This window comes from Bicyclus anynana, chromosome 15 (genome assembly GCF_947172395.1).
Source record: "Bicyclus anynana chromosome 15, ilBicAnyn1.1, whole genome shotgun sequence".
NCBI lineage: Eukaryota > Metazoa > Arthropoda > Insecta > Lepidoptera > Nymphalidae > Bicyclus > Bicyclus anynana.
In genome coordinates this window covers 9,893,936-9,917,159 of record NC_069097.1, presented here as the reverse complement: position 1 = coordinate 9,917,159, position 23,224 = coordinate 9,893,936, and the positions used below count along the sequence as shown (strand labels likewise).

The following is a 23,224-nucleotide window of genomic DNA, read 5'->3' as shown; positions in this document are numbered from 1 at the left end:
ATCACACAACATTTTTTTGTCCCTGTGTTTTACTAATTCTAATATTTTTTAAATTTTCAATATCCTACCATACCAAGGCAAGGTAGGCAAGGATTGCTACAAAATATAAGGTCGCCTTCTGTACAGCTATTGTAATTTCGTTTGTTTGTGTTTTCGTTTTATACCTAGTTTATAAATATACGTAATATCTTGACCAATGAAAACGTTTGCCTCGCTTACAACTAAGTCAAGTTAGAAGATTACTATTTTGTAAATATTTATACGGTAGGTAACTATGAAATTTGGGTCGTGGTTGCTATGGAAAATAGCAGGCAATAAAGGTCCAAACTTAATCATCCAAGTAAGAAGTTAACGGTTTCAGGCTAGGTGTGGCGTCTGGTGACTGGTGACGTATTTTCCCTTAAAGAAAATACAAAAAAATATGTCTTTTACTTTGACATCGATCGGATCTTTGTTGCCTCCTATGGTAGGAGCTTAAGCTAACAAATCATCTTTTCTATTATGAAAGTGTGACCAACGCAGGCAGGCTAATAACGTCTTTTTAACAAAGTTTTTTGACACAGCTTTTATAATCTCGTTTTTACATCTAATATGTCTAAAACGGCTAGAAATATACTCCACATTTCTATAAAAACACATTCCGTAGGATTCATTGACATTGACGAAATATGCAAATCTATCTGATCAAACCTGCCTACATCAGTATTTTATGTTTGAACACTTTGCAAATGAGGAAATTGTATCAATATTTGATTAGTTAAGACAGCTTGTATGAACAATCATATAAGATATACCTATCTAACTGCCTATATTTTGTCTCATAATACCATAAAATTGTTATAACTTCAATTAAAAAATAATGTTTACTTGTATTTTGTTATGTCCTCGTAATAATCTTGTACCTATTTATACTAATATTATAAAGATGTAAATTTGTGGTATAGTAAAGGGTACTCTTCTCTCTCTCTACTGAACCGATTTTGAAAATTCTTTTACCACTACAAATCCACGTTATTTATGAGTGTCATAGGCTATATTTTCTCCTCGTATTCTCACGGGAATGTGAACTACGCGGGTGAAACCGCGTGACGTTGGGTAGTATAATATAAAAATCTCACGTCACGGTGTTTGTGGTCGTACTCCTCCGTGACGGCTCTACCGATTTAAATGATTTTTGTAAATTTTATAGCTATTCCTAACCCTTAATTATTAATCACGATTTCCTAACCCTTAATTTTTGTATGAAATAAATTAATAAGGCAGAATAAAGTTTGCCGGATCATCTTGTAAAATATATAATTAATAATTATTCGATATTTAAATGAAGACCGATGATTTAGACTTTGTAAATATTTACAGTAAATAACGTAGTCTTGAGACGGATGGTAAAAAAACTACAAACAATTGCGTTTTCCTCGTCGATGTTTGAAGTGCAAAAAATCTTGTTTCATAAAAGCGGCCGCCTCCTACATCATGTCCAAATGTACTCTTATATACAAAATAGTACAAACATGATATGAGTACTTTTTTGTTCAATTGGTTGCAATTCAGCCAGCCTCTATATGCGCGGTCTTTGATGCGCTTACGCTAGTGTGTGGTGACCATGCTTTTAGCGGGAAAACAAGGAATTTTTCAAACTTAACATAACCTTTTGAAACTTTTGAGAAAAATATTAACTGAAGTGAGGCTTTAATTTTTTTTAAAATTATTGATGACCTTCGCGCGGCTTTGTTTTGCAAAATAGTGATTATTCGGAAAATAATTCTTACTTCTAAATTACGTAGGTACTGTGTAGGTACAGTTATACGTTATCAATACAAAAATCTAGTAAACCTAGTATGATTAATTGATTAGTGTAACGTAACTTTACATTAAAAGGTTTACATCAAAAAACTTAAACACTACTTAAAAACGTAAACCTAAAGAGCACGTATAGCCGTCGGTTCTGTCGTGTAGGTCTGCCATTCCATCGGAATATAAAAGTGAGGGAAAGGAGAGTGCACCTGTGCTTGCGAACGTACTTGTGCACTATAAAATTTTCTGCGTACATGGTTAATCTCACCATCAGATTTGCCACCGTGATCGAAAAAAAAGCAATTTGGTCGGGAGCATATTATCATTATAAAAATATAAATATTAGTTTATAAGATATTAAAAATTAAAAATTGTATACTAATAAATAATATTAAAACCTAAATTTTTGAGTTATACCAAGATGGCGCACATATAGCAACTATGACATGACAATTGACAGCAAACGTCAAATCCACTACTGCAATGAAAACGTCATCAATCCGCCAATAATTGATAAACAAGACAGTGTCCTATAGCTTTTGGTATTTGTGGTTACTTTAGTAAATAAAATGAGATTGAAATGCATTGAAGCCATCTATCTTATCTGGAGACTACTTCTGTGCTAACACGTGCTCGTAACTTACTCAAGACCTTATCTTATAGTGACAATGCATAGCATTATGTTATTGTACGTAGCTCTTTGCGTATGCTGAAAATGAAACATTTATTATATGGTTGAGACTTAATATTTATAATCGGCTCATACTTTTGGATTTAACGGTTTTACTAAATTAATATTATTTTGATAAAAATCCGATTGTAATGCGTTACATTACATACCTACGTATCTATACCACAAAATACAATTAAGCTTCTCTTATAGTTTTGGCATTTATAATAGGATTTCTGACAGGACCACATAAAACAATACTGTTTGCAAAATCAAATCTATAAGATATTCTCACATGGCTTGAATTAATACATCACCGGCTTAGCACCGCCTTCATACTGATCAGCAGGTAGGACATATTATGATGTTATTTTTCACTTTTTAGTTTAGTGGGTACGTTTATAGGTTTTGAAGTCGGTTGTATTTTTTTTTATTAAAATTTTTATTATTATTCATAAAATAGCGTAGGCGCCCAATTGTCTTAATTTCTTTTAGTCCCATAGTAAGCAACGAAAGTTATTTCATAATACCTAAATATTGTCTACAATATCGAGTTGTATGTTCAGGAAATGTTAAAATAAAACTATGTATACAAAAATATATAATGTAATTAAACACACAATTGTGCATGTGTGAGTCCATTCAATGAAGTAGCTAAGTTTGGAACACTTTTTGCGGTGATTTTGATGGCACGTAACATATCTACTAGTATAAGATACCTACTACATAATCTGGTAGACCTGTCATAACGTTTGATGCGGGTAATGCACTTTGTATCACTACCCGCGGGTGTGCATTTTTGCATAACAAAGATACATAAATTAAATATGGTTTTACCATTTACTTTGTACGTCCTTCTACTTACCTAACGCTCGAATGAACCGCAAAAAATATGACAATATCGCATCTAGGTTTGTTAGATTTAAGAAATATCATCACGTATTGTGAAGCACTGTTTGAAAGGACATCGAGTTAATAATAAACTGCTCGTTTTTATTGCGAATAATATAATTTTTGTAAATGATAATTATATTCTTTCCGCTAATCACGCCATTGTGCAGAAAAAAGTTTATATATATAATAGGCGTTTTTATTTGAAGTTTTAATGGTCCAATCACAGAGTAAAGACGATACAGAGTGAGTCTTTACAAGCAGCGAAGTGAAGCCGGCGAAACCCATAAAAAAAACAAACGTCACGCGTCTCCTTGACATCCGCATAAACAATTTTTTTTATTCTTTACAAGTTAGCCCTTGACTACAATCTCACCTGGTAAGTGATGATGCAGTCTAAGATGGAAGCGGGCTAACTTGTTAGGAGGAGGATGAAAATCCACACCCTTTTCGGTTTCTACACGACATCGTACCGGAACGCTAAATCGCTAGGCGGTAGGTACGTTTTTGCCGATAGGGTGGCAACTAGCCACGGCTGAAGCCTCCCACCAGCCAGACCTGGACAAATTAAGAAAATCTCAGTCTGCCCAGCCGGGGATCGAACCCAGGACCTCCGTCTTGTAAATCCACCGCGCATACCACTGCGCCACGGAGGCCGTCAAAAAAAAACTTTTTCAAAATATGTATTTCAAAATTTGACACTAGCAAAATAGAATTTTGTATTTGTGACGGGTAAGACACTGTCGTGTTCCGTGCTCCATCTGCATATTATTGATTAATCTGTGGGTCCAATAAATTAAGATTATGATAAAATCTTTTATGTAAGATTTGGCGGCGTCCAAATTTTAAAATTAACATTTAACTTGGTCACTGGTTTCAACATAATGCAACCACATGTATCTACTAAATTCGCGCTTTCGTATTCATAAAGCGTATTTTTGGGTAAACAGGGTATGGTGTATACTTGTGGCAGAGAAAGTCGACCTCGGAGTCGTAATGAAAGAATTGATCGGTCATAAATACCGCTTTACTGCGATTGTCGAAAATCTGGCATCTTCCCAATTACATTTTTTAATACTTATTTATGGTTTAAAAGCGCCTTTCTCGTTTGGTATAAAGTAGGTGTAATTTTAACTTTACGTACTTAAGTCTTCACTAACTTTATGAATTGTCTAAGTTGAACTTTGAAGATTGACAGCGTGAAGGTTAGAAACCGTTTTAAACCAAACGTCAAGCGGCTGATTGCTATTCTCAATAACCTATGGATAATCTATCGCTAACTCCTTCCGTTACAGAAAATGCACTTATTCATAGACAATTATAAAAAATATACATATGCGAATGTGTTAAAATAATGTATGTACTTACGAATGGTATCTGTATAAGGCGCACAGTGTGATTACTTTTCCAGAAAATGTTATTTTCTACATATTTTCCGGGTAGGTCACGATTGCGGTATCATAAAGAAAACTTGTTCATTAAGTATGTACTTTATGTGTAGGTAGTAGTAGGTAGTAGGTACAATATAACTCCTTTATTATAATAGTACTGTAGTATAAATAATATTAAGTATTTCTTGTATCAGGGATCGGAGTTACTCCTACATCTAACGATTTAGATCGAATTATGTTTAAAATAAGTTTAGATATCCTTTATCTCATAATTTTATAACGTAGGTATTAGCTGACGCCGCGCGGTTTCACCCGCGTGGTTCCTGTTCCCGTAGGAATGCGGGTATAATATATATCCGTTAGCCTTCCTCGATAAATGAGCTATCTAACACTTACAGAATTTTTCAATTCCGACCAGTAGTTCCTGAGATTAGTGCGTTCAATCAAACATACTAACTCTTCAGCTTTATAATATTAGTTGTGTTTCAACAAAAATCTCAATGCTTTGAAAAATAAAGAAACATTTTTGTGATGTACAAACATACAGTTTTTGAAATATTTGCTAGCATTTTAGTTCCTTACAAAACGGTGTGTAACATTAGTGGTCATCCCCTGATAACAATACTGATCACATTATAAGCAGGCGTCAACAGATCCGCATCTTATGTATCGGACGCCACTGATTCGCATACGATGCGAATCAGTGGACGCACTTGTATGACTTTCTATACAAAGAATACTAAAATCCGTTTGATGCGATGCGTCCGATATGTACGATCCGGATCTGTTGACGCCTGCCATAAGACGTCAGTCCGGGATATAGTGATCGATATAGACCCATACATACTCTAACCAGCGACCAGCGTGGTAGATCTTAGTTCAAAATCCCTTTCTTTAATGATAGATGCTATATCCTCCACCAGTACAGGCTCGCAATGCATCATCAGCGTAAAGAGTGCATTTTTGCATGTATAAAATGCACACCACGGCCGAGCTACTTATGTATATTGATAATGGTGAAGACATTAAAATTTCAAATGTCCTTATCTCTATTTTTCAGCTATAACAAAAAGCAAAGAATCTAAATCCAAAGAGAAACTAGAAGACTTAGAAATGATGACCGCTCTCAGGCGGCCGTCAAACCCTACAGTGGTGACACTGGAGGCGACTCCCGTGGAGTTCACCGATTGCATCTCAAACCAGCACACGGCGCAGAGGCGGCGGGGTCATCACCATTCCATGAACTCATTGGTTAGAATTTCTTTTTTTTATTAGACAATAAGTTCGCGCTTGACTGCATGGTGGTCAGTCTAGATTGTCTTTGGTCCTAGCCGGTATGTGTCTTCGGATTATGATTTATTAATTTTTGTATCTCTGATTTGGGTTACGAAATATTGAACTTTTTTTTCTTCTACGAAGTTCTAAGTAACAACACGGAGTTGGGAATATGATGGTGTTACACTCTCCGTGCTTTGGAGAGCTTTAACAGGGACGGACAATCAATTCCGAAGATTTCGTGCGCTATAGCATGGTGCGGGTGACAGTTCATTTCACTCTTGAAAGTTTGTCGCGATTCATGATATTAGTACGTATTATGAACGTCATAAGGCAACTGTCACCCGCACCATGCTACAGCGCACATAGTTCAAGAGTAATCATTACGGAGTCCACTCTTATCCCGCCAACCCACATTGGAACAGATTGGGGGATCAGAGTTCCAAATTCTCGATAGTATAAGGCCAATGCCAAGGCCAATAAATGTCCCATTAAAGGGCAAGTATATTGCACCTAGTACACTAACTTCAAGACAACCCTTCAATAAACATTGTTGAATAAGAAACATTAAATGTCTCTTGCGTGGGTTTGCTACGAAACTTGAATCCTCATAATATTTCAAAAAAAAAAACATTTTATATTATTCCGACTTGGACGTTTGAAACTTGCTACTTCCTAAAGTCACCATGATCCTAAAATATAGTTGCATACTGTATGCTAAGAGCCGTGATAGCCCAGTGGATATGATCTCTGCCTCCGATTCCGGAGAGTGTGGGTTTGAATCCGGTCCGGGGCATTCACCTCCAACTTTTCAGTTGTATGCATTTTAAGAAATTAAACTTCACGTGTCTCAATCGGTGAAGGAAAACATCGTGAGGAAACCTGCATATCAGAGAATTTTCTTAATTCTCTGCGTGGGTGAAGTCTGCCAATCCGCCATTGGGCCAGCGTGGTGGACTATTGGTGTAACCCCTCCCATTCTGAGATCGAGCTCAGCAGTGAGCCGAATATGGGTTGATAATGATGATGATGATGACTGTATGCTATGGTATGAGCATGGTCTGTCAACTTGTTAACTTAAAAAAATTACAAATAGAAAAGGTCTGGCGATAACAGAGTCTCAGACAAAGGTATGGCATTGCCGGTCGGATGGCGGTCTAGTTGTGTCTTCTAAGCAAAGCGAACTATTTATGAATAGTTTTTGTAATCTATTCGTATACTTAGTCGTTGCATTTTGGTCAAATGATTCCGCTATTATATTATTATTGATTTCGAACTACTTAAACTAGCAGACGCAGCCTTGACATTAACATTCTTATCAAGTATCAAGCATTACACAGTTTTTATCAAAGTAGAAGTGATTCTTGTAAAGTTTGCCCTGTGAAAAAATAGAGAAAATATTCAGGTTTTTATTAAAAACCGCCTTCATACATGCAAACATGCACTGCCTACCCTGTGGAGTCTTTACAAAACTGTATCGAAGAAGGAATTTCCTTGTTTTTTATTCCTCACAAGTTAGTCCTTGACCACAATCTCACCTGATGGTACGTGTACGTGATGATGCAATCTAAGATGGAAGCGGACTTACTTGTTAGGAGTAGGATGAAAATCCATACCTTTTACGGTTTCTACACAACATCGTACCGGAAAGCTGAATCGTTTGACGGTCTGTTTTTGCCGGTAGGGTGGTAACTAGCCACAGCCGAAGCCTCCCACCAACCAGACCTAGACCTATTAAGAAAAACGGGGACCTCTGTCATATAAATCCACCGCGAATACCACTGCGCCACGGTGGCAGTCATTTTGTACAATCTTTACGTATAATGCTTACCCTAGTTAAAAACCTGCACGCCGCTAGTATAAGTATTATAGTATCGTAGCCGTAGCGTAATGCATCTTGGTGCAATGTAATTAATATAATTGATTTCGTTGCGACATCACATATTACGTCAATAGGTACCTATACTATATGTTTACAGTTATATTGAAGAGATATTTTTAGAATAACTCCAATATACACTAGACTGTTAAAAGACAAAGTTATAGGAAAACGACCTTATTTCGTACGTTGCTATGCCCAGATTTGATGAATGAACCGTTTCTATTTCCAAATTAGTGGCATTTAGTAAATAATTTACGATGGACGTTGGGGTCCCAAAGTGCTGGAATGGCGACCCCGCGTAAGCGCAGTGTTGGTCGACCCCCCACCAGGTGGACTGATGACATCAAGTGAGTCGCAGGGCTTCGCTGGATGCAGGTGGCTCAGTATCGTGATGTTTGGAAGGCCTATGTCCTGCAGTGGACATCCATCGGCTGATGTGATGATGATGATGAGTAAATAATTTAATGTACAAACATACAAACGAAATATCAGAGTGGCCTTCTCAATTTCAGTTTCTAAACGTATTACTCTTAACGTATTACTAAAAAACCGACTTCAAAGATGCATTACGTACTCTAAAAAGCGAAAAATAACATCGTACCCCCTTCAAACCGATCAGAAAGAACATAGGTACCTTTTTATTGATAAAAAAAAAACTTTAAAGAGCCTGCTTGGTTTAGCACAGTCCTTCAAAACGATCAATGCATCTTTGAATCCTGTTATTTTTTTTTTTGTTTGTTACATAAAAGCCGTACTTTTTCCAGGAATTATTCCAATCAGTAAATTGACAAGTGCAACTGTCCCTGAAATTTTATTTTACTAGTAAACTGGAATTAATCTTCCGGCTATAGTTAAATTCACGACTCTTCAAAATTTTATCTAACGTATTGTCGTGAACATGTAAACTCGTGGAAATTATAAAACAATCGATAGACAATCGTGATTTTGTTACAATGTTATTTCTATATTAATTAGTTCTTTCATTTTAATAATCGTCTATTAAACAGTTGACAGTAAATATTGGACAAATGTGTGTCCACCATAAAATGTTAAGGCTTGTATTTGTTGCATTTTTTAAACATGGTTTTTAATAATTGTTCATTATCGTTCTACTGGATTGAAAAATAATTACCTATCATATTTTTTGAGACGTGATTACATGAAAATTTTAATTTTTGAACATTTTTTTGACAATACGAGCCAAAACGCCTGTCGGCCATGATGGTCTATATTAACAAATCCCTTACAAACGGAGCGTTTGACAAAAATATTAGTTAACATTTAAATTTCATATGAGTCAACTACCCTATTAATTATAACTATTAAATATAGGAACCTACATAACGTAGTGGAATGGACCAGTTGAAAAAAGTTTAGGTTTTTGATTTTTTATTTCACACGTCATTTGCACCATGTACATGTGTTATTTTCCGTCTTGTGGTTTACGCTTTATGAATTTATGTATGCATGTAGAGTGCGCTAGAAGGCAATAATTTAATTACTATGCTGTAGAAGAAAATAAATAAATACAAATGCCAAACTGTATTAGATATATCTAATCCAATCTTCTCTCGAATCTCGAATACCGCTTGACGTACAAAGATGAAATGTGGCAGGGAAGCACATAGTAAGATATTTTTTTAATTACAAACAAAATGAAAAAATCACTATACAAAATAAATATGCATTTTTATAGTAGGTAATAGTGGATGGACGAAGCAGAGTAAGGCATATACAGAGCACCAAGTGCTGCCCTATCTCCATCCAACTTGATAAGGCGTAAGCCTTATCTGCCTGTTATTACACTGGCATTGACATTATAGGTACTCTTAAGATCGGAAAACAGCAATGCTATCTAGCGGTAGAAATAAGCATGGCAGTAGTTTTTTTTTTACTTCCCCAGACGACCTATGTCATAAAAAACCCTTTTTTACTTCTCCCAAAAGAGCGCTGACAAACTTTATAGACCTCAGTATTTATTCTATACTAATATTATATTTAAGAGGTTTGTTTGTATGAACCACTTTTTTAAAAGAAAAATTATTTTATCCATAGAAAGCCTCGTTATCTGTGTGTGTCATAGGCTATATAACATCACGCTGCGACCAATAGGAGCGAAGCATCAATGAAAACTGTGGCTAAAACGGGAAAATATAAATTCTCTTGAGAGCTTCCGTTGCTTCTACTTGCAAGTGCGCTGGCCCGCCGTTGGTAGCTCTGCGAAGTTAATGGAATGTTAGTAATCGATGACGATGGACGTCCACTGCTGGACATAGGCCTCTTGCATGGACTTCCAAACACAACGGTCTTGAACTGCCAGCATCCAGCGGCTCCCTGCATCATACACACTTAATGTCCGCGGTCCATTAGTGGGGGATTAGTTATGAATATAATAAAATGTAATAGAAAATGTTAACTTTTTCAGAAAACAGACGGCGGCGAGGGCGACCGTCGCGATAGCTTACAGCGGACGCTGGAAGCGCGACAGTCGCAGTGGAAGAGGATAATGCTGCTCGTGGTGGCTATCACGGTCCACAACATTCCCGAGGGGCTGGCGGTTGGCGTCGCGTTTGGTGCTGCCGCCTCTTCCACTAAAGCCTCCTTCCAAAGTGCCAGGTTAGATTTTTTTTGTTTATTCTTCAAGAAATATTTTTTTTTGTCTATGGTAAGGATCTGTAAATTGAACTATGCGAAGGGACACATTTTCGAGTGTTAGCGACGTACGCACGTACTTTGTGCCACGAGTAACTATAGCAACACGTTGACGGCATTTTCAATTATTTGACATCTTTGATGTATTGGAGTACCTTGGAGTACGCGTCTGACACTTTTGTTGATAATAATTGCAACTTCGCAGACAAGTGTCATTGTAGTTCTTAACTTACTTGCAGGGATCTTTACTTACCCCGGGATAGAAATTTTTTTGTAGAGTGACATTGGTTCTAGCCATCGATCTATTGAAAACTGGGATCTATAGGTACATACCCCTGGTATGAAAATTTTTTTTGAAGAGTGACATTAAGTCAAGCCATCGATCTCCTATTAAAATTGGATGCACAACCAGCGACCAAAAAACGTCCCCATTCAATGAGTGCCAAACACAATGTCTTGGCACTCAATTCAAGTAGTCGTAAATTCGACATTAATCTTAATCCTTAAGGTTGAATTTGCTCTGAATTTGAGATTTTATTAAATATTGGACTATATTTAAAGGCCTTTAGGTATAATATTCTTTACCAATAATTCTAAAATCGTCAAAGCAAAATTGGCCAGCTTTTAAGTGAAATTCTCTACATGATTGTGCGTACTTTTATTATAAGAGGTCAATGGTTCAAGCGTTATTATAAGCCAATTCAGTTTAGTGCGATTAACAACAAGAGTACCAAAGAGGTCACCGAACTTTCAAAGTAAATTATAATTTATAATCTATGGTAAAACGTCGGTTTCATATACATCATTATCCAATATTGCTTTCAATATCGCTATAAATATTTTAATAACTAGCCGACCCGGTCAAGCTTCGTTTTGACATAAGTGCACTTATTCTCTGTCCCTACTCTACCCTTCTATACCTCTACCCCTAACCTACCCCTACCCTACCCCTACCCTACCCTACCACTACCCTACCACTACCCTACCCCTACCCTACCCCTGCCCTACCCCTGCCCTACCCCTACCCTACCCCTACCCTACCCCTGCCCTACCCCTACCGCTTGACTCTTAAACGTTTGTATGGGAAATAGAAAAGGATTGTTTTTATGGTTTTCCCGGCAATTATACTAATTTTTCTTACCTTTAAAACCTTCTCTATACCTCCACGAACATTTCAAGACCAAGATAAGATAAATCCGTTCAGCCGTTCTCGAGTTTTAGCGAGACTAACGAACAGCAATTCATTTTTAAAAATATAGATTAAGTCCATTAATCAGTTAAATTCATTGAGACATGCACAATGCGCCATCTAGTTTGATTTTTTTTTAACTTGATAAATGTAAATTATAAATTACAACACGATTCGTTATATTTTTGCTGTAAATTTCGTTTATGTTAATTGTAATTGTTGGCAAAAATAATTTTTATTTTAAAATTATTAAGTTAATCTATAATAATAATTGTTAACTATAAGATTTTATATTACTAAAAGCGCCATCTGTCGTTAACCTGATGCGACGCCTCCTATTTCAGTACTAATGCCCTCTAACTGATTAAGTCGGAACTACTTCGTAAGTTCCAACGAAAGTAGACCAAATTTGTTCGCCATAATGTACAAATGCTTGATTATATAAATAGATGGCGTTAGTTGTCTTACCCTAGAGGAAAGTAGGAATTAATTTGAATCTGTAATGCCTATAGCTATGTCAAGTACATACGAAATTATATGTTTTAATTAATAAATAATAAAAACCAATAGTGTTGTGATTTAAAAACAACATGATTAAATCCCTTGGCAAAATCTGTATAAAAGTAGACAGTTGTAAACTTTTTATCAGCGTTATTTTGCATATTGTAGCGCTGTTCAATAGCGAAAATTTTTTCATGAATAAAGATGTCCAGTAAAAAGGAAATAACCTTTTCAAATTCTAGATAAAAGTAGTTAAAACACTTTCCAGACAATAACAGGCTACAGCCGTTCTAGCGTGATTAATTTACAAACAACCAAAATTTCGCATTATTTAGGTATTATAATTGTTAACTTGGTTATTACCTATATTTTAAAAGTTTTCTGGATACTATTTTACAATAATGGTTACATGGTTAGGTGAATATGCGCACAATTTTAAAGTTTTTCGACGCCATCTTGTTACGTCACACATAGCGCGAGGCACCGGAGGGCGCCTCACAGGAATTCCATTGATAAGTTGGAGCGAGCGGGATAAAACTAGTTGCACTATGGACCCACCGTTAACTGGATTCCAATTAAGTAGATAAAATCTTCTCAGCTATGTGTGTGAATTGGAATAGGTATAGTTGGTTATAGTCGATTTATTCTGAAAAGTCCGTTTAGATGTAGGGGAAGGTTCGTTTCATTAAAAATGATCGTTTAGTTTTGCCCTTTGAGATATGTATTGAAGCAAAACAATGCATTGTGGGATATTTCTTTCTGTCTTGATAGAAAGACAGAAAAAAAATCTCACGTCGTCGTAGGCATCTCTTAATTTACATCTATATCTATACTAATATCATGAACAGTTTTGAAAATTCTTTTACCACTGAAAGTCCCGTTATTTTTGAGTCACATAGGCTTTATTTTATCCTCGTATTTCCACGCGAACGGGAACTACGCGATCAAAACCGCGGGGCGCCTGTTACTAATAAATATAATTACCTACTGTAAAGTACCTAACGCCTAATGTAATAGACATAAATTGTAAAAATATTTACTAAACTAAAATAACACAACTAAGTATACATTTGATTAATTTATTTCAAAATTAGTCAGAGCTTCGAAAATAATCTTCAAACGTTGTCAAATTGTAACACCCGCTCGTGTCTGTGTAGAATTTCACTTTTATAACACAGACAGACGGTCATTACTGTCACGCTTCGGACCATTACGCGGGTTATAAATAATCTATATTTTGTGAAAAGAATAATTTAAGGAATGTCATCGTCTCACGCCGTTGACATGGCCGTCACCTTTTATCGTAGACAGAGAAGTGAATAGATCGATAGGAAGCTTCGTATTTCGTTAAAAAGAGCACATATTAAGCTCTATTTATATCTACAGACATTTAGCGTGCCAGACACGTGCCGTGGCAGATAAAACAATATTCTTCTATACAGTGTTTATTAACGTATTTATATCTATACGCGGCCGCGCAGACGTTGACAGACACGGGCCGCGCCCGGCCAGTATACGCGGAAAGAATATTTTGTCTGTGCCATTCATGTCTGTACAGACCTTTTCATGAACCTAAAATAAAATTGATAGTGCCTTTAAAATTGACGCAGTGTCCGTAGATATAAACGGACCTTTATGCGTGGTCTTCCATATTTGACACCAACCTTGGCGTCATGACTCGTGCGGTTTTTCAAATCAGTTGTCTATTCATTTCTGTATCTACGCCGTTTATATTGCGAGCGGCTATACTTTTGTAAGCTCACCCGCTTTTATGAGACTTGATACGCTAAGTTTTAAACTACTTATTTAATTACATACCTACCTACAATTTTGAATTTGTTAGTTCTTGTTCAATATTCGCTAACCTTTGTCATCTTTGTTTATTTTTTACGTATTTTTTATTTACTTCTGTTGACCTACGATGATGCCACGTGTCACATTTACACAGAAATTTTTAAACATACACACTTATATACAAACTTTCGCCTTTTTAATATCAGTATGATTGGCCATGAAAAAATATTGCTAACTTTTTTTTGCCAGGTAACAGGAGGATAGATATTACAACTTAGCAGTGGCGGATTTACAAATTTGCCGCCAGTTATTGAATTTTTGCAGCCCCTACTGAAGTTTGAAATTCGATAGGTATCGGATCAATACATTTACCTTAAATTGTGTCAATAAATAATATTTTAGTAGGACTGCACAGGGCGTTACTGGACGTACAGGACTAAAATATTAAAATTATCGTTATATTTTCTTCGTTTCTGTAGAAGCCAGTCTTTTTTGGGCCAAATTTGCCGCCCTCTAAAATCTGCCGCCCTAGGCTCCAGCCTACTTAGCCTACTGGTAAATTCATCACTGCAACTTAGCACAAGATTCATCGTCGTCATCAACCCATATTCGGGTCACTGCTGAGCTCGAGTCTCCTCTCAGAATGAGAGGGGTTAGGCCAATAGTCCACCACGCTGGCCCAATGCGGATTGGCAGACTTCACACACGCAGAGAATTAAGAAAATTCTCTGGTATGCAGGTTTCACGATGTTTTCCTGCACCGTTTGAGACACGTGATATTTATTTTCCTAAAAGTTTATAAAAACTTCAGTTGTATAGTTTATAAACACATAGTGCCACAGACAGACTGACCCCTCTTTTTGCGTCGGGGGTTATAAATATTATGATTATTATGTTTTGTACTTGTCATTGAAATAAATAAATTCGTAACCCTGGATGCACCATTCCAAAGTTTCGCACTTTGTCTAAATAGCTATTGAAATCGGGCTGATGTCATTCATAACAAAGCCATATTTTGGTTTCTTCTTCTTCTACTGTTACTCCTATCTATTAGTTAGCAATCTTTAGGGCTGTTTTAACTTTGTTCACCGCTGCCCAGAACAGCCAGAGATCTAATACTAATACTGGCGTAAGTTACATGCCAGGCTTTCGTTTTCCCTTTATCTTTCCTCGGATAATAAGCTGGAATGTTTTGTTATGAATATGTTTTAATAACTAAGCACCATCCTTAACACTTCAGGGAATATAATAAAATGGGCATCTTTTATGCGTGTTTCAACTTTGATTGCATTACTGCTTTCCAATGCGCAGTTGTTGCCAAGATGCGAAAAATCTTTCATGAAAGAAATTCTTTAACATTCACAAAAAAACATGGTTAAGTATCCAAAAGAAATTCTTGGTCGCTAGCCCTGGCAACGTTGGTCGCACGCGTACTTGCCGCCACATCGCATGGCGTTACCGACGCCTACTGCTGTAGTTAATTTTGGCAATAAGTGATTATGAAACGTGTAGCGTGTCGTTTGAACTCTGATTACTCTGTCATCATCATCATTATTAACCCTATTCGGTTCACTGTCGAACTCGAGTCTCCTCTCAGAATGAGGTTAGGCCAATAGTCCACCACGCTGGCTCAATGCGGATTACCAGATCCGATTAGAGATCATCATCATATCCTTCACAAACAAATCTATTTCAGAAGATCATTTGACTGTCTCCGAATGCTTTGTTCATCCAGTGGTTAAGTCTTTCTTCTGAGATTTTTTCAGTAAAAATCACCAGCCTCTTTATTATCAATCAATCTAGTTGCCCCGGAGAGCATTTTCAGGCGTTCATTATCAACATGCAACAGAACAGACAGACAGCATAATGTCACGGTTGGCTAGTCTATACTAATATTATAGAGGTAAAGTTTGTGGTAGCCGTGATATCACCTCTGCCTCCGATTCCGGAGGTGTGTGTTCGAATCCGGTCCGGGGAATGCACCTCCAACTTTCCAGTTGTGTGCATTTTAAGAAATTAATTAACAAGTATCTCATACGGTGAAGGAAAACATCGTGAGGAAACCTGCATACCAGATAATTTTATGGAGGTGGACTATTGGCCTAACCCCTCTCATTCTGAGAGGAGACTCGAGCTCAGCAGTGAGCCGAATATGGGTTGATAACGAAAGTTTGTGGTGTTATAGTGGGTAATCTCGGGATCTACTGAACCGATTTGGAAAATTCTTTGACTACAAGAAAGTCACGTTATTTATGAGTGTCATATGCTATATTTTATAACTATATTCTTAAGGGAAAAGGAACTACGCGGGTGAAACAGCGAGGCGTCGGCTAGATTAGCAATAAAAATGCCAAATTGGCAACACTGGGCGGCGAAGAGGCGAGCCAAATCGCGTGGCGGGCGGGGTCATTGACCCGCGCGGCAGACGTTGCCGTCACTGCCGCCGCTCGGTGAAACTATTTCACTGAAAAATCCGCCGCCTCGCCGTAGCATTGAAGTCAACCTTGACGATTTGTCGCGTCGCCTGTACGGCGTGGGTGCCCCCAGAATACCTATTCGTAATCGTCAAATAATAAAACGCTTCGTTGCGTGGTTAGCCTATGTGGTTTCGGATCATGAGATCGTGGTTTCGAGGCCTAGGTCGGGTCATGGAATACCTACGGAGCTTTCTTTCTTTTAAGAAATTTTCAGTAAAAATTCTCAGCCCTGAGTTGGGTAGCTGAATATGGTATTATACACCAGTGCCTCGGAGATCATGATTAAAAGCTCCGATCATCATCATCATCATCATCATCATTATCAATCCATATTCGTCTCACTGCTGAGCTTGAGTGTCCTTTCAGAATGAGAGGGGTTAGGCCAATAGTCCACTACGTGGCCCAATGCGGATTGGCAGACTTCACACGTAGAGAATTAAGAAAATTCTCTGGTATGCAGGTTTCCTCACGATGTTTTTGAGACACGTGTTATTTAAGTTCTTAAAATGCAACTGAAAAGTTGGAGGTGTCTGCCTCGGACAGGAGTCGAATCACACCCTCCGGAATCGGAGGAAGAGCCCAATGCCCAAATCACGGCACAAAGATCGGATTGTGGCCGTCAATTTAAAATTATAATCCTTATCCAAACTTTTACGAGTTAGTTTAACTACGCGACATACCGGAATGCTAAATCGCCTGGCGGGTACGTCTTTGCCGGTAGGGTGGTAACTATCCACTGCCTATCCATACCACCAGACGAAATGTAATTGACCATTACTTGGTGAAGACGAAAGTCTTCGAACAGTGCGTGTTTCGAGTGATGACCTACAGATCCGTGACTTGTTCGTTAACGTTGGACCTCAGAAGAACGCTCAAAGTCACTCAGCGGGCGATGGAGCGAGCTATGCTTGAAGATTCTAAGCGTGATGGAGTCAGAAATGAGGATATACGCAGAAGTCACCGATGTAGCGCAGAGGCCTATGTTAAGCAGTGGACGATCGACCATCGGCTGATGATGATGATGATGAAATGTTGCTTAGTAGAGCTATGTAACCCAATTATATAATATACTATAGATATGTTACGTGCCTACAAAAACACCACAAAAAGTTATCCGAAGTTAATTATTGCACTGAGCGTACATCATGCACAATTGTTGATGTTGATGCTTACTTACATTATATATATCTAAATATATAATGTAAGTATATACTTATAGTTATTGCACTTCCTGAACACACAACTCGACATTGTATACAATATTTAGGTATTTGTATATAACTTTCGTTGTTTATTATGCGACTAAATGATATTAGGGATGATGACAGTTTTTTAAATTGTATATAAATTAAGAGTACGCTGATAGTAAAGCAATTTTGTAAAAGTAACAGAGTATCTGCGATCATTACTTTCGGAGCTACAGGGATTTAAAGGGTCAGATTTGCGGCGCTGCCGCGGATTCCTGAAAACCGCCCCATACAAAATGGTACGAGCTTATGACGTCGTAGGCAATTAATGATCGTTAGATTTGTATGGGCGTTTAAACAAAATTACTAATATCTTTGTTATTTCTGCGTTTATGTTTATAGTTCAAATATTAAAAAATGACACATTTAATGTAAGGAAGCTAAAACTGTATGATTTTTCATCTAATTACGATAAAATATTTTTAGTAGATTTTGAAATTTTATAATCTTATTTATTTTGCAAATATCCAGTCAATCTTTGCTTTTTATTATGTATAAATTAGTTAACATTGACCTTATTTACCCGAATGTATCATAAAAATCAATATATTCAAACCTAGTCATCATCCCCTTTATGCACATTTGTCCGTCACAGTTTGATGCGCTAGTGCCCTATCTATAGTATAAAATATCGTTGATGTAACCTAATTTTAGAACAGAAGGCATTAGACAACGACATTCCGACTCTTTCCGACTCGCACAATAATGTTACGCATAGTTGGCATTTCCTGATGTTACATTGTATCTATTTGTGCACACGAAAGGAGGTCCGCGGACCGTCTGTGTGTCACTAGTTGTAATAGATTGGGTATTTTTGTAATCAATATGTTAAACATTGGCGGCCAAAACGCGTGGTAAATATGTGTTTTTCGTCCATTTGTTAGAAAATTGAACGTTAAACAACCATTTGAAACTGAAAAAAAAATAGTCCGTTTTTCGAAGTTTTGTAACAAGTCTTAAAAAGATACTTAGCAATATCAAAAATATTAACTGAACTGGTATATAACAACTAGGTATGTACCTACTGTTAGTAGGTACCCAATACATTAATTAAAAAGATATTCATTTCCACATCTTATCAGTCTTTCACTCCGCCAAACAGAATTTTTTTAGATCTATCAACTGTACTATACATTACTATCAACTAGTTTTACAAGTAGACTTATACTATAACACTAAATACATCTATCTATAACAAAATTAGAATCGATCCCTCTATGCCCTCGAAAATGAGAAATTTCGTTCTTTTGCCAACACTGTCGCATTTTAAGTCGAGGTCTAAGTTTCAGAGAAGACGCTCTTAGAAAGTCGTTCCACCCTTCTCTTCTGCTTCTGCCGTCGGGCCCCATAAAGTATGCTTCTGCCACAGTAAAGATATTACAAGCAGTATAATAACTCGGCCGTATTTTTGAAATAAATACCTACAGCCGCGCGGTACGTAAACATGTCATAGGGCTGCCCGCCTGCAGCATTTTAATTACATTTGCTAACTTTGTGTTTCCACTTAGTTTTGTGATTGTAAATAAACTTTTTTTATATAAACAAATAAAATACTTTGTAAATTGTAGTAAAATGGGAAGTGATAAATAAAAATGCGTATTTTTTGATTGGTTGATTTAATTAAGGCTGATACTACGTCAATGATCTTGAAGGATTGGTCGTATTCTTAAACATATTTATTTCGGTGATGCCATCTAGGTATTACCTCCACACTACGTGAACAAATAAAAAAAAAGATAAATACCTTCATGAAATTGTAGTGATTTAAAATAGATAATAAAACAATGAACAAACGCACTAATTGTCCCTACGATACGATAGTTCCCCTAGATTTCTCTAGGATGCCATTATCAGATCCTGACATGAAAAAAATGGGACTAACCTGAAAGAATATTCATCCAAACAAAAAAGAAACGGTTTACAAATGACTGAAATATCGCTGTAAATACGATACGATCCTTTTTGGAAGTCGGTTAAAATTCTTGTCACCAATGCCAAGCTGAGCAAAAGTTTTATGAGCTTGCACATTAAAGCGCATAAAATCCGCCATTTTGATTTTTTAAGAACTAAATTACCCAGTGACACTCAGCCTATCTAGACGAGTCTAATGACATATCATTTATCAGTATGTGTGCTTGGCAAATTTGTTCGTAACACTCCCGAAGGTCGGCGCGGTCCGGGAGGGGGGTAACGATGCCCAGCGCGTACGACTTCACACCCGCGCAGTCCTTTCCTCCCGTCGCCCGCATACAACTCATATAACATTCAACATATAGTCATAACATTCAAACACATACTCCTCCTTTGGGCTTCGCCGCAGTCGGGTAACAAAACACAAATGATCCGAGCACAGTCACACAAAATACAAGATTATGTACCTACCTACTAATAAGTAAATTTATTTTAAAGTCTTACCTTTCAGAGTTTCCAGGTAACTTAAAAAAAGTTATCTCTGGATGGGATAATTTTGAATTCATGCATCCAAAAACGGCACAGTATTTCCTACTGGTCATAATTAAAAAAATCTAATACTATTAATACACTTTACTCTGTTAATACACCGTGCGTTCGTTCGTCACCGCGGCACAGTCGCGACTGTCTTCACCCTACGATCACCCCATGTTCAGGGTGCGTAGGTATAGCTCGCGTTTCGACCTCTAGTATGAAGTCCAACTACTGGTTGTAATATCTTTACTGTGCTTCTGCGCTCGCATAAATCTCTTGGTGACGCTATTGAGTTCCTAATAGTTAAGGAGCCTACGACACTTCAATCGTAGTAAAACGTGTCATATTTGTATTACTTTACACAACAAGTGCCGATAATTTTGTGAAAAACCTCGAATAATCATATCTAAAAACATTACGGTCTCTACGCCATTAATATTAATTTAAGTAGGCAGTAATATATTTATAAGGCTTTATGATAAAAATACTAGACAAATAAACCACTCTGTCATTTAGAGGCGGCTACCGCCGTATCAGCCGTATCAATGGTACGGGACCCCTGAACTACAGGGGCCCGTTACGTGTGAAACCAGAAATTGGTAAAATATAATCAACAATCTCATCTGGTGCTTCCCGGGAAAAAAACGTCAGACTTTTCCTTTTCTTTCCTTGGATAACCGTGCGTCCAAAACTTGGAAACATTCTTCATAGGTTAAATTACTGTGGTATTAATTTAAAACGAGCATTATTGTTTCTTTTGTGATAAATCTTAGCCCATCATTTGGGCCCTCCAACTAATATTGATACAAGGCCCCTCCAAGGCACGCTACGCCACTGCTGTCATTTAACAATGTTTTCTCGGAACTTTATGTGTCGGACATGCATACCACCCGCGGCTTTCCCTCGGAATTCTATAATAGACTGCACGTTGTCCCAAAACGTATGAGAAATTTGATTTTTTTATATCCTTGGTCTGTCATCAAAGATACTTTGTGCCTTGAATGTAATCAGGATGAATATAAATTATCAGTTTCTACTTGTAGGGAAATTTCTGAGTAAAGCAGGATTGAAGTTTTAGACTGAAAAAGTTTCTGTAAAAAAAGCATTGGCGTATCTAGGATCAATTTCTAAGGTGGGCCTGGTACCCGTTATCAAGTCTATTGTAAGTATCATAATAGAATTCCATATCGGTAGTCTAGAATCCTAGGGTGGGCACAGGTCTATTCTAGGATTGGCATGGTATTCATGTATACGCTAATGAAAAAAGTTATTAACTTTATGGCATCGTTGTGAGGTAAGTATGTTGGTTAATCCATAGCTTAATTTAAAAGATCTAAACGTCCATGTAGAGAGACACCGGGAAGCGACTCTACTGACATGAGAAGGATAATGCATGAAAATCCATTGCGTAAAAAGATCTAATCGTCCATACACATAGACGGCGAGAAGCGTTATTATATAATGATTTATTTATTTTGCTATCATCCGCGAAAAGTCGACGAACGCATGCGACAACGTCACCCAGGTCCGACAAAATACTCTCTACGTACGTGTCACCCCGAAACCGGAGCATCAGGAGATGTTGACTCTACAACGTGCAATTGCAACTTCCGCAAAGTAACGCCTGCTTCTATCCAATATTTAAAAGGCGGGAAGCGTGAGATGAGAAGGATAACGCAGCGTCGTATCCTGAGCTCTTGCACGCAAGCGGAGGTGGTCGCAGCGAGCGGCGCAGGGTGGCGCCCGAGCATAATAGGTGTCGGCAACCGCTTTGTGTCCGCCGCTGTTATTATGCAGATTAACACCGCCGGGAATTTGTTCAAATATCGTAACAAGCGCTCCTCGCGGCGCCGGCGCTCGTTATTTACGATTCGGGCCCCAGGAATGTGTCGGTGTTCGCTCCTTCTACGGCTCTCCGGCCGTTTTGTCCATTTTATATTACGCCTTCCCGCCGGTGCCGGCGTTGGGAACTTTTTGGGAGAGTAATTTGTTTTTGTGTTTTATTTGCGGGCGACGTGATTCTCTCGTTTGTATTCGGAATACGAGATTTTCGTCGTAACGCCCATTGTATACTGTATTTTGTGGTTTTGCACACAAGTGATATGTCTTTTCTCGTTGTTGTTAGTTAGTCTATTTTGCCTTAAATAATTCACATCGACAGATAAGTCCACCATGTTTATTTTATTATCGCCTAGCTGACGCTGCGAGGTTTCACCCGCGTGGCTCCCGTTCCCGTAGGAATACGGGGATAATATATAGCCGATAAATGGGCTATCTAACAATGAAAGAATTTTTCAAATCGGACCAGTAGTTCCTGAGATTAGCGCGTTCAAACAAACAAACAAACTCTTCAGCTTTGTAATATTAGTAAAGATAGATAGTTTTAAGTTGTGTAGTATTTTGTTTTTGCACACAAGTGACATGTCTGTGTTCGTTGTTCTTAGTTAGTCTATTTTATCTAATCTACATGTTTTTTTTATTATCGACAGATAGTTTAAGTTATTTAGGAACTAAATAGTACTTCTTAACCAGTTAAGTTTATCAGTAATACTGTCAAGAGTCTTTGGAAGCATTGTAAAACAAAGATTCGCTGTGCATTGTGCTCGTAGATAACCTTTATTAAAATTTATTCCTACGGCTGGTACATATTATAAAACACAAAAGTACATTATAAAATGGATGGATTTTAAGAAAAAAATACAGAATTTACCGGATACGGAAACTTATGCTTTTATTATACGCTACCTATCTTCTGCTTAGATCACCACAACCACGTCTTAAATTGTATTTGACCACCGTAATTTGACGAATTGTTGCATTGTCTATTTGTTTAAATAACTTAAAAGGTAATATTTTTTTAATTCCAAAAAAAATATTTTTGAAATCCTCTTATTCATTATGTATCACACAACGAAGTTAATAAAAGTTCTTTTTTTCAAATTTCCATCCCCATAAGTGCCCCCCATATTCAAATTTTACCTATTCACTATACATCCCTGCATTTGAGTCAATAAAA

General features: G+C 37.3%; 1 protein-coding gene across 1 annotated transcript in view; it reads left to right on the top strand.

Annotated features, from left to right (window-relative positions):
* The window catches only part of LOC112043139 (zinc transporter ZIP11), a 109,130-nt gene that overhangs the window by 9,683 nt on the left and 76,223 nt on the right, over positions 1-23,224 (top strand). The window contains exons 3-4 of the mRNA XM_024078426.2: positions 5,807-5,997; positions 10,329-10,519. Of these exons, the coding sequence (XP_023934194.1) occupies positions 5,807-5,997; positions 10,329-10,519 (382 nt within the window). The remainder of the gene's footprint in view (positions 1-5,806; positions 5,998-10,328; positions 10,520-23,224) is intronic.